The 11996-nt window shown below is 50.1% G+C and overlaps 4 protein-coding genes across 4 annotated transcripts; all 4 read left to right on the top strand.

Annotated features, from left to right (window-relative positions):
- The first annotated feature begins 2452 nt into the window (after window positions 1–2452).
- Window positions 2453–3781, top strand: KVR01_009075 (uncharacterized protein). The gene has a single exon (XM_044791962.1). It carries the CDS (start codon window positions 2518–2520, stop codon window positions 3523–3525), a length of 1008 nt encoding a protein of 335 aa, XP_044641577.1. The 5' UTR covers window positions 2453–2517; the 3' UTR covers window positions 3526–3781.
- A 1081-nt stretch (window positions 3782–4862) lies between these two features.
- Window positions 4863–6740, top strand: KVR01_009087 (uncharacterized protein; the record flags this gene model as incomplete). Its single annotated transcript, XM_044793813.1, has 3 exons — window positions 4863–5056; window positions 5159–5820; window positions 5875–6740. 3 exons carry the CDS (start codon window positions 4863–4865, stop codon window positions 6738–6740), a joined length of 1722 nt encoding a protein of 573 aa, XP_044641589.1.
- A 576-nt stretch (window positions 6741–7316) lies between these two features.
- On the top strand, window positions 7317–8255 carry KVR01_008952 (uncharacterized protein; the record flags this gene model as incomplete). The annotated part of the gene is made up of 1 exon (XM_044783373.1): window positions 7317–8255. One exon carries the CDS (start codon window positions 7317–7319, stop codon window positions 8253–8255), a length of 939 nt encoding a protein of 312 aa, XP_044641454.1.
- A 2293-nt stretch (window positions 8256–10548) lies between these two features.
- Window positions 10549–11571, top strand: KVR01_009459 (uncharacterized protein; the record flags this gene model as incomplete). Its single annotated transcript, XM_044792739.1, has 2 exons — window positions 10549–11468; window positions 11556–11571. 2 exons carry the CDS (start codon window positions 10549–10551, stop codon window positions 11569–11571), a joined length of 936 nt encoding a protein of 311 aa, XP_044641961.1.
- Between the last annotated feature and the right edge of the window lie 425 nt (window positions 11572–11996).

Genomic DNA, 11996 nt, shown 5'->3' on the forward strand with positions numbered 1-11996 from the left:
GCGGGATTACAAATGCGGACGCAAGTTATTTAAGCCCGTATGGGAAAGTCAGCGCCAGCTGGAAGGTAGGGCCTGATGGGAAGGGTTTCGACCTGGAGGTTGTAGTACCTCCGAATTCACAGGCAGAAGTGGTGCTTCCGGGTAGTAAGACGACCGAAACGGTTGGGAGTGGGACGCACACCTTTCAGGATGCTGCTTTTGAGATGCCAGCGTAGTTGAATCAGCTGCCCAGAATCGCCAAATAGGGCCGAGATGGCTCTAGCTTTACTACCTAGGTACTTATGACTCTCATTCAATAAATTCCACACTTCAGACTTTTCCTTCTCTGTTTGTGTATACGTTATTGACGGTTCACCTCCTCCAAGGCATTGGTTGTCTCCATTTTCCACTCAACCAGAATTTCATTCTTGGATATGTGTTGAGTAATATGCCCTCCATGCAGTGCGATTGATTCCATATCAGTGGGCCTGTTCGCTGATCCCAGGTGCCTCTCCGATCGAACCTTCTGAACCAGAGGTCATCTATTTTCAATGGAGTGGTACCAATCGGAAGCCGAGCCGCGCTAGGGGATCTACCTTGTGTCGGCTAGTAAAGAGGATGACCACCTAAAGCGGATCTTATGTTTTATGTTAATTGGTAGGTAGCTAACGAGCCATGATTTTGATAAGTCACATTCCTTCTTTCTTTTCATAAGCTTGGCAGGCAAATCCTTCACCAATACGGGCAACTACGCTGGCTACTGTAAGACGGCTCCCCGTCAGCCCGTAGACTCTGTTCTTGTTAGATGTGTAGTCATCGATATTGTTACCTCGTGCACATATGATCAAGCTAAAGCCAAGATTCAAATGTTCTTCATCAATCATTCTTCTCCCATCATTGTTGCACTAGATGCAAGTGAATCCGATTATGGGAAGCAAAATTAGGCTGCATTTGGACCTCAGGAGTCTTCGTTTAATAAGACGATTCTTTGGGCTCGGTGGCACTGAGAAGCGCGGCCGCCGCCGTCTAGGAGAAGCAAAGTCGCCAAGTGGTCTACTCTTGTCCCTGTCCCACCTAGTCGATCGATATCCTTTGTCTGACAGTGAATCTACAGTTAGATCAAATTCCGCTAGTCTGTGTCTTTCCTAGGTTCTAGGGCCTCACTAGTATGATACTCTTTTTTCAGTCTCAGCTTAGAATGCCTCGGCGTGATCTCAATGCATCCCTGGAGCTGTCAGATGGGTCTGTGCTACCGAACGGTTTCCTGTCATTGGATATTTCGCGGAAACTCAAATAACTTCTTGTCTGTCAGCTTACGTCTCATCTCAGAGCCGTGCTCAGAATCACATCAGGCATTGTTGATCGTGAACATTCTAAGGTGATCATAGTGGGCCTCGAACACACCACCTAGTCGAACTGCGCGCTCTGCATGTGGGACATCTATAACCGCACCATCATATTTTGAATCAAATCCTTGGGCGTCCAGCCAAAAGAGTTGAATCCTCTGACACTAGGACATTTTACGTAATTGAATGCCCCCGAACTGGGTAAAATTATCTGAACTTGCTGATGAGCCCCACAAATATGCATGGAACCAAGTCAGCTGGAGGATGATATGTCCCCAAGCCTCAAAAGGATTTAGGTCAAGGGTCGAGATATTCATATTGGTGACACCCACATACGACTGTCTAGGTATTTTCCTGACAGTACCGAGATTGATAGCTACTGAGGGACGCATGTCAACTTTGGTAACCAATGAATAAAGTACGTGTTGAAATGCGGTCCAGGTCTGACTCCGTGTATCGTTGCGTCCCAGGTATGATCATACATTGCGGAGTAACTTCCCAGATATATTCGTCCAGCTCTTGCAGTAGATATTCTGGAGAACGGGTAACATTCACTGCGTCGATTCTCCGGCATTGTCGGTAAGGCGCATGCCTCTCAACTGATTCTCCAACCCTCTTTATTGTCAGCCCTACTGAGCTCGGCATGCCAGCAGCTGATTGATGCGCTTCTTGAATGAGAAGTAGTCTTCCGTAAGAGGCTGAGCGGATCAGAGAGCCGCCCCTAGACACCGAGAAGACACCGCAACCATACTTCATCGGGATTTCCAATGACATAGTTCAGGAGTCCTTCGAGGTTGGGAAAAATGCTCTTCACCGATCACAGTCTGAATTCCGTCGCAGAACTTACAAAGGATCTCTGCAATCTAGCCGTCGCATTGGTATACAATTAGTCTTGGCGTGGGTTGAGCCACAAAGGATGCTCTAAGCTTACCTGGGTTAATACGAGCATTGTCGCATAAGACATTGGTCTTTCGATGATGCCAAATTCGGTGTTGGGTCGCCTTGAAGAGTAAGAAATTGCAGGTCGACAGCAGGAGGATGAATTGGGGTCCAGGGATTCAGGTATAAGAAGAGTACCAGGCGCCCCCTTCATAATGTAGCGAGGAGGATAGCAGGCCAACTTCCAGGACAAACACCGGCAATAACTCAGGGACTCAAATCAATATTTCGCTTCTCACAAGTACCAATCAAGATGCTTTCTCTGTATCTTTTCACCTCCACACTGGCACTGGGGCTTGCAACCGCGGCCCCGGCTGAAACTCGCCAGGGCCCAACTATAAACGTCCAGCTTAAACATAGCCGCCTCGACGTTGTCAAGACATTGGATAATGTCCCCCTGGATGACTTCCCTGTCCCCGTGGATCCAGCTTTCCTTGGCGATATCGTCAATGCTGAGTGCGATGGTGGATGCAAGATCGGCTTCCATTGTACATTGTACGGCCAGAACGAGAATGCCAAGATCGAGGTCGGCCCTGGTGAAACAAAGTTCATCTTTGATGCATTCGCAACAATCACTGCCGTTTCCTGTGCACCTGGACTCCCTGCTCCTCCCGAGGAAAAGCGCCAGGATGAGGGAGAGGGCGGTTTAGTGGTCCAGTTTACCAACCACCCTCTGGAGGTCACTGAGACGATCAGACTAGATGCTGATGGCCAGCCTCGTACGGTCAACTTCGACTTCACAGTCAGTGTTGTGTCGACAGGCTGTGCGGAGATCTGCATCCCCGAACTTGCCTACCACTGTCAACTGTTCGATCGCGCCTTGAAGCCGATTGGAAATCTGACCGGTCCCGGGTCCCTGCGCTTCCCCGAGGGCCAACAGCCTTTCATCGGCCAGATCACTTGCTACGACGACTTTGGGCGGGATGCAGTTGTTCACGAGCGCGCAGTGCAGCACACTAAGGCTCGCCAAGTTGTCCAGGGTGCCGTCCAGGGTACCGTGATCTTCACCAACGAGGAGGGGGACAGGTACGAGCACGAGCTCGTGCTTGACGAACTGGTCGTTCTGCCCGACAACGTTCTACCTGTTTTCTATACCGAGGCTACGGTCATTCTGTTGAATGACCCTCACGACCGTTTCTGGGGCTGCCGCGCTTTCGCACACGGACGCGCTGCTTTCGACGACCTTGGGATGTTCTACGCCAACACGAGATTCGAGAAGACATTCGAGGGAGGTGAAATCCACTGGTGGAAGTGCGAGTGAAGAGCTTCTGTCAATTTCAATGACTGCGAAACTGTGATAAGGGAGGAAGCGATATTACTTTCACATCTGGTTTTCCTGGAGATGAGTTGCGTTATCTGACTTCCTCACTTGGCTCTTGTGTATTTCAGATTTTTCCTGACTGCTTTCTACCATGCTGTGACGTTCTAAGCTCTCAGTTCAGACCTCGCACAATTCACTCGCTTGCTTATAGATGCGTCTTCCACTCTTAAATTAGCTCCATGCACTCAGTACCACGTCCTAATTATATTTTCCATAATCCAGTGCAGTGATGCAGTAGGCTGGTAGAACCACTTCAGTCCCTTGAGAAAGCAATCCGCTAATGGAATAAAGCGCGGGGCCTCCAACGATCCCCCTGTGCTTCAAATCCACAATCATAAGGAGAACCGCAGGCGTGATCGTTGATCCACCATCACGTTAGATGATCCGAAGTGCGTGGCCTATCACTGTCCGCAGCCGAAGAGAACCAGTACATATGCATACACGCAAGTGCTAGACGCCAAACAAGCGGTATATATAGGCGCTTGGTTGGGGTGTAGTATTGTCCTGAAGGCACTCGGGCTACATTGCGGGTAGTAGATGCCCGAGTTAGCCATGTTGTAACCCGAATTAAATCGTTCCAACAAATGGCTGCCCGTAGCAGCGTTGACCAGAGAGGATGAGATCGCATACCATAGTAAATATGCTGAACTCGGCTAAGCCACTTTGAACCGTAGTCAAACTATATTGGCTGTCCGGTTGGGACGTCACACCGATGAAGAACTGACCCCGATTGGCCGGTTCGGAAACTCTCTCGTCTGTCTACAGGGTGCTTGGTAGCATTTGAATGGGGGCTTTAACTACGCAACCCCGGAAAAAACATGGGAAGTTTTGAAAATAGTAGCCTCTACTAACTCTCTCATGTATGTCTTGATCTGCCCAGATCTGTATAGGATAATCCCCGGCAGTGTACATTCTAGCCTAAGTGGCTACTGTTGGCAATCCCCACGAGAACCTTCCTAATTCGCTTAGCTGGCTTATGCGGAGCATGTACGCGATAAGCCTCATCTGCGGAAGGATCACATAGCTCCTTCGTTGTAGCTCTATGGAGTCAGAGATATAGCAGCTGCGCCGCTGCGCCCGTTGTGATGCGTCATGACTTCAGGGGGTTGCGTAACTGTGCTGGATTTCTTTAAAACCCGACCCGCTGCATTCAGGTTGGGTTTCAGCGGGCCTGTTCTGTCCACTTGAAATCTATTGTCATTCTGACAAAGTTTCTCCTCTTTTTGTAGAAGTCACTGTTCTCGGTTTTAGAAGCATCCTGAGAACACTTTGAGAAGATGGCCGAGTCTGGGACCGCGGAAGCCACTCCAACGGCATCATTTGATATCATCATTGTAGGCGGTGGCACAGCTGGGTGCGTCTTAGCCTCTCGCCTATCATCCATTAGTCACTTGAGTGTTCTTCTCCTTGAAGCTGGTCCGGACAACAATGCAGACCCTCAAGTGTCCACGCCGCTTACCAGCCGCCGCATGTTTAAAGACCCCAAATACGACTGGGATTATCGGACAACTTCACAAACCGGACTCAATGGCCGTGTCATTGAGCATACACGGGGACGAATGATTGGCGGAAGCAGCGCAATCAACTCCCACAGTCTGGTGTACCCCAACCGGGCAATGCACGATGCGTGGGCTGAGATCTCACGAGAACAGCGTTGGTCTTGGGATCGGATGGAGTCCTTTTACAAGAGGTTTCAAACTGTCCAAGTCTCAGGAGTGACCCGAAAAGATGCCTCAAGCACTGAGCCGGAGACGTCCGGCCCGATCCAAGCATCATACCCGAGGCACACAAACACCCTGCAGAGAGCGTGGGAAGAGGTCTTTCGCTCCCTCGGCGCATATTCCGATGAGGATGGGATGTCTGGTCTCGCGACTGGGGGCGTCACTACAACAAATGCAATCGATGCCCGGTCTATGAAAGGCGAAAGAAGTCATTCTGGCAACTCATTCCTAAAGCCAGCATTGGATCGAGCGAACCTCAGCGTTGAGACACATGCAAGACTGAGGAAAGTCAACTTTCAAGAGACCAGCCACGGCGATACAAAGTTACTGAAGGCTATCGGGGTAACGTATGAGCAACGAGGCATCACGGTTTCTGTGGGGGCAGATAAGGAGGTTATCTTGTGCGCAGGAGCCTTTGGCAGTCCTCAGATCCTGGAACTATCCGGCATTGGAAGTAAAGAGATTCTCAAAGTCGCGGGCGTCCCATGCTTGGTAGACCTTCCCGGAGTTGGAGGTAAGAGACTTCCAAAATATGGCTGTCCAACCTCCTTCTAACGAAGATATTCAGAGAACCTCCAGGATCACCTCAACTACGGGCCAAGCGTTGAGATCGACGTTGACATCGAGACATTAGACAATTTTACCACGGATCCAGCAGTGGCGGAGAAGGAAAGACAGGAATATGAGCAGTCTCGAACAGGGGTTCTCTCAGAAGGAGCGGCATACAGCTTTGCATACTGGCCGCTACAGCTATTCAACACCGCATCCGAGGAGGCTGACCTGAAGAGGCTGTTGGAGGAATATCGCGAGGCGGGCGATTCAAGATATCAATCACATCACGACTTCGTCAGAACGATGATCATGGATCGACAAGAAGCAAGCGCCACGGTCTTTATGACACGCATTCAGAGATACACCACAGCTGGCAGTAAAGCCCCAGGCAACTATATGACAGTCGTGGCCATGTTGTCACACCCATTCAGCCGGGGATCGTCGCACATTCATGTTGCAGACCCACACGGATCCCCGATCATTGACTTCAAGTATCTGTCTCATCCACTAGACGCTGAGATACTGGCCCGGCATACCATTCAAATTGAGCGACTTCTTGAGCAGCCAACTTACGCGTCCATACTCAAGCCGGGCGGCAACCGCCTTCCGGCAGAATATAACGACGTCATGAGGACTCCGGAAGAAGCAAAAGAAGCAATCAGTAAATACGGGGCGACGAACTACCACCCATGCGGAACTTGTGCTATGGCAACAGCTGATCTTGGTGGTGTCGTTGATGGAGAGCTTCGAGTGTACGGAACGAGCAATTTGCGGATTTGTGATGCCAGCATTTTCCCTGTCATACCCAGAGGCAACATTCTTACTACGGTCTACGCAGTTGCTGAAAGTGGTGCGGAGATGATTGGAAAATTGTACACATAGACAGTGTTACCCATTTCTCTACCGAGTAAAAATACCTGTTTACCTATAAACAGTTACAATCACTTGTTCCACTGCAAGTATTTCCAAGCCGTTCTTTCCGTTAACTACTTAACTAGATACGTAACATAGTGCTTATGTAATCAATTGTACTGATTGACTCATCACATAGAAGTACCTAGGTCGTCCCCAGGTCAGTACTGAGTACTTAGTTATCGCCACGGCTGCACCTTTCAACCCGCGGACATCCTCGACTTGAACACAGGCAAGCACGTACACACATGTTGAAGCCTTCAAAAGTCAGGAAACGCGAAATCGGTCAATTTTACGTCTCTGTCAACAGTAAGTCTCTATTGCTCAAGTGGAGAGCGGCCCTTTAAACCACAACCCGATCGCTTCGCAGGCCATACCACGAGCCCCGCACCCACTCGTCTCCCAGGTGCCCGATGTCTCCGGCCCTGGAGGTCCATTTATCTGACAAGATAGACTTGCCAGACTGAGCGAGTGAACGTCACAAACTGAGAAGCAATTATCAATGTGTCATCACTAGCACAATAGGCCTCCCTCAAAACTGAAAAGATGGACAGCAGCAGCAGCAGCAGTAGTAGTTCAGAGCTGGACGACAACGATGAGCTCAATCTCAGCGAGGAGGGCAGTGTCAACGAACACCCACTGCAATGGCATGGCGACCACTGGGACGAGCTACTTGACTACGAGAGCCCGTACGTTGACACGTGGGATGGAGAAGACTGGATGTACACGCACCTTCAACTGGGCGACAGGAGCGTGTCCAATGAGCAACTCTCCACCAATCCTGACGCTCAACATTGGCTGCAGAAGCTTGGTAATTTGTCACGGGAAGACTTTCCTTCCCTCAAGTTTGCACCAGGCCATTATCGTCCAGCGAAGGTCCCTTTGTTCAGAGATGAGGACACTGGCGACGAGTACCAAATCCTTGTCAACCTTTCTGACGATTTGATCTATGTCAGCTGCCCACTCGACATAGTTCCATTCAACGAGAGGGCCAGGCCTCTGAGTGTGGTCATCTACCAAGGGGAACCCTCAGAAGGCACGCAAGGGGATCCCGAGCTTCCGCGGTTCGTTATACCACTTGGCCCACTGGCAGTCCGTAGCCAATTCCGCTTCGCGGATTCACAAAAGCCTTCCAATCCCCGAACGGAGTTGACAGACTACCAAGTTGTCATTGATGCAGAGGATGACTCCATGCCTGTCTGGCTACTTTGCTCACGGAGGACATTGATCGAACGCCACAAGGGATTCAACGGGCGCAACCCTCAGCTTCCCATCTTCAAGGGGCTGATGCAATATGAGGAAATCGGTTACGATGCTGCGTGCATGCTGAGTTCTGTACACCGTCTTGGAGATCGGCTCAGCTTTGAGGAGACTTGCGATATGGTCCGCAGGACTCGTGCTAATGTGGATCCAGTGAAAAGACATGCGACGGTGGAAAAGATGGAGGAGCTCATTGGGGTTCCAGTCCCGGAAAGCTTCGACTAGTTGGCTCTACAGAGCAACATCGGAAGTCTCCAACCACTGCTTGCTACCTAGGTACGGCAAGGCCAAGACCACCTATGACCCGTGCCCAGGTGATGGCAAAGAAGCTTCTTCACCCACATATCGGCCACACTGCAAGCCGACCTAGGTACCTAGGGGAAGGCGGGAGTATTATATCCCAGACCATGAAAAAGGATGGACCTCTGATAGGCAGCCCGCTCGTGCCAATCCAGATTGTCTCACGAACTACAAAGTCGCACCCGATAGTTACCTAAGTATCCTCAGGGAGATGGTGTTAATGCTTGGTTCTTATCCCCGAAAGTGAGATCTCCGTTACCCCGGGCTGTTCAGAGCCAGTGACTATATCTTACGGACGATGAATTCACGGCAAGTGACTTGGAAGGTTTCCGAGGCAGGCTCCTCCCCTGGCCAATCAATTGGGATGTCTTGGTCAGGTTGCTTTCTCTGTGTCTGTGACACCCAGGGCGGTATGGTGATCTCATACTCACTGCACCATGCTAAAAGTACCTACCTAGGCACTAGTGCCCCCGGCCTCAATGATATCAAGGCAAGACGTACTTGAATTCCTGGACCAGTTTTCCTTGAGCAGACGCAGTCCCTCAAGCTGATTCAAAATCGGTGTCTACTTAGGTGTTAACATTAGACTCGACATGAAATAACAGATTTAGACAACCGTGGAAAATGTAGGTTGACCATGAAGTGTTCCCTCCTCGGCCTGTTAGGTGGCCCTTGAGCCTGCTCAGCAAATTTGCCACTGTTGAGCCAGGAATAGAAAACCAGTTTTTCTATTTTTTTTCAAGGATCCAAGCAGACGCAAGCGCAGAGGCCGACACCTCCTTCCTTCTAGCCCCAGCCACGCAACTGTCCATGACCTCAACGCGCGTGTTGCCTGACTCACCTTTCGCCCCCATCAAAATGAATTCTTCCACAACACCTTGGGCGTTCATCGACGGCGGTCGAGAACTTGCAATCATGCAAAGCAAGCCACAGCAGTCGATCGGCAACGACACTACTGCTTCTGAAAATACACGAATATGTAATGATCTTTTCGAGAGGCCGTTAAGGATCTCCCGATAAGTTTGACGGCCGGCACGAGGCTGAGGCCACGTGCCCACAGACATACCTAGGTACTGTATTCTCTCTGCACTGTTATTGGCACTGTATTTTTTTAAACGCTATCTTGAGCGTTTACCACTGTTTGAAGACGCCACATACGTTCTATATGTATGGGGTTTAGAAACGAAACCACCACAAATTTGGTGGCCAACAAAAGAAGCCAATCAGAATTCTTTGACAGGGCCTTATCACGACTAGCTGGACATTCGAGGCCAGGTTCTCCAAGCCATCTCGGCAAGAGAACGCTTGTAATCAAATGTCACCTAAAAAAGCAGTTACACTCGCACTGCATTGCATTATTCATTTTTGTGTTCCCTTGGCTCAACCGAGACAAGCTGATCAAAAGGCCTCCGCCAACAATCCCGCCTCGAAATTGAGCTGAGGGTCAGGCAGGGTTCTTTAACATGCCGACTGCGCCAACTGGTCTCTTCGTGAACTAAGCTAGAGCGTTGGTGTTCCCACATGTTTCAATGGAACCATCTATGCCCAACGAAAGCGCTTTCTGGGGCGGCTGTGAAGCCTACGTCTCTGTGCGACCTTCCCAAAGGAATAATCATGATGTCAGCGATTCTGGCAGCTGACTCTCTCATTCTTATTTTGAAACTCCACAAAGTCCAGCATTCTATTCACGATTGATGATCTGTGACTCGTGTGCCTATAGAAGCGATTGCGGAGAAATCATTGACTGACCCACACATTCCAGTGTCCCGTCCGCGCGCTGAGATACGATTCTTTGTGTACAGTTGCACTCTCTTACGTCCACAGCTGTAGATGCTCTGTACATTGCCAAAACTTTCGTCATGATCGAGATCGATGAGCTCCCGCAGCCGGACCCTCCTGCAAAGATCGACTTGTCCGAGTTTCGCAATGGCCAAGAGCCGTGTGACACCGACATTTTTATTGCGGTGATGGGAGTGACAGGTGCCGGCAAAAGCACGTTGATTTCACATCTAGCACCTGCGGGGGGGGGGTCCTAGAATAGGGCAGGCTCTTTCATCCTGTTCGTATCAACCAATCCGCCAACTAGATCTTCAGTGTCGTTGTACTGATGAATGCCGAACCACGTGCAGGTACTCGGGAATGCGCTGTATACCGATATGCTCACTCAGAGAACATAGCGATTTACCTAGTCGACACCCCAGGGTTCGACGATACGAACATGACGGACGCCGACGTGCTGAGACATCTGGCAGACTGGCTCGCATTCACGTACTCCCAAGGCATCAGATTGCACGGAATACTTTACCTCCATCGAATCACGGACGTGCGAATGCAGGGCTCCGCCAGAAAGAATCTCATCATGTTCAACAAGCTTTGCGGAGAAAATGCACTGCATAAAGTCGTGCTGGTCACCACTATGTGGGAGAACCTCAAAAAAGAGGATCAAGGGGTGGCCAGAGAGGCAGAGCTGAGAAATACAAATGACTTCTGGGGTTGGATGTCTGCCAGAGGCAGTAAGATTGAGAGGCATACGAACGATTCGGAGTCGGCCAAGCGACTGATTGAAATGTTCCTGCCTTTCGGAAAGCAGAAGGCACCTGAACACATGGTATTAAGAATCCAGGAGGAGATGGCAGACGAGAACAAGTTGCTGGAGGACACTAAAGCGGGTGAGGCCGTCCGTGCTAGCATTAAAAAGGAGGGCCTTCGTCTCAGCCAAGCCCTGAGAGAGTACCAACAAAGCGCCAGGGAAGCCATGCTGGAGAGGGACAACACACGACAACAGGAAATGGAAGAGATCATGGCAGATATGAAGCAACAAGAGGGAGACCTCCTTCGAAATCGGGAGGTGCTGTCCGCCGAAATGGAAGAGATGGTTAGGGCGAGATATGACCAGGCGGTTGACGAGTTGGAAGATGAGAAAATAAGGAGGCTCTCGATTCAATACAGCATCAGAGGTGAAGTGAGCCTAGACATCGGCACGTTGCAGAGTGTACGCTCGGAGAGTCCCGCTGCGCCCAACGGTCTGACAAGTCACGCGTTGATCACCAGCCATTCGACCTTCAAATCCAGCCGAGGTCTCAGTCTCAGCCTGAGCGGTCGCCATTGTGCATTCATCGGGCCAGCCTACACAAAGTCGTGAGTCAACCCCCAGAAAAGTTATTCATTAATCACATCCTCGGGAGCTAATCACTTTCTTTTCTTCCTGGAACAGCTACCTGCCAGATTGGACAAGAGATAGTCTAGTTCACTTAGAGAGGTCCTCTACTGTGAGAATTACCATCAAGCATATAATTCTTGGGGAAGGACTGTCATACTATGCGCACTACCATGAAGGCAGGGTATTCCCTCGATGTTATTGTGAGTTTGCCGAGAGTCTTTCCTTCGAGTGCGCCCATGCTACCACTATCCTGTTCCTACGGGTATTTTGGATACTTTACTGATTAATATCCAAAATGAGATAGACCATGGGGCAATAAGAGCACAGTACCCTCAACTCTTTTCATTTCTCAGTAAAGGACAAAACACACAGTGTCCGGATTGTGTCTCCCTGGGGCCGCAGGGGAGCTACTTCATCAGCGTCGGCGGGATGAAATCACTCCAATGTCCACCTAATACTGACTTCAACCTTTCCATGAGAGACATCAGGCGTCTTTGGTGGGGGTT

This window comes from Diaporthe batatas (assembly GCF_019321695.1).
Source record: "Diaporthe batatas strain CRI 302-4 chromosome Unknown Contig00011, whole genome shotgun sequence".
Classification (NCBI taxonomy): Eukaryota; Fungi; Ascomycota; class Sordariomycetes; order Diaporthales; family Diaporthaceae; genus Diaporthe; species Diaporthe batatas.

Bases quoted from the DNA above. Each gene is read 5' to 3' on its own strand.
- KVR01_009075 (XM_044791962.1), top strand. From the start codon at position 2,518: ATGCTTTCTCTGTATCTTTTCACCTCCACACTGGCACTGGGGCTTGCA.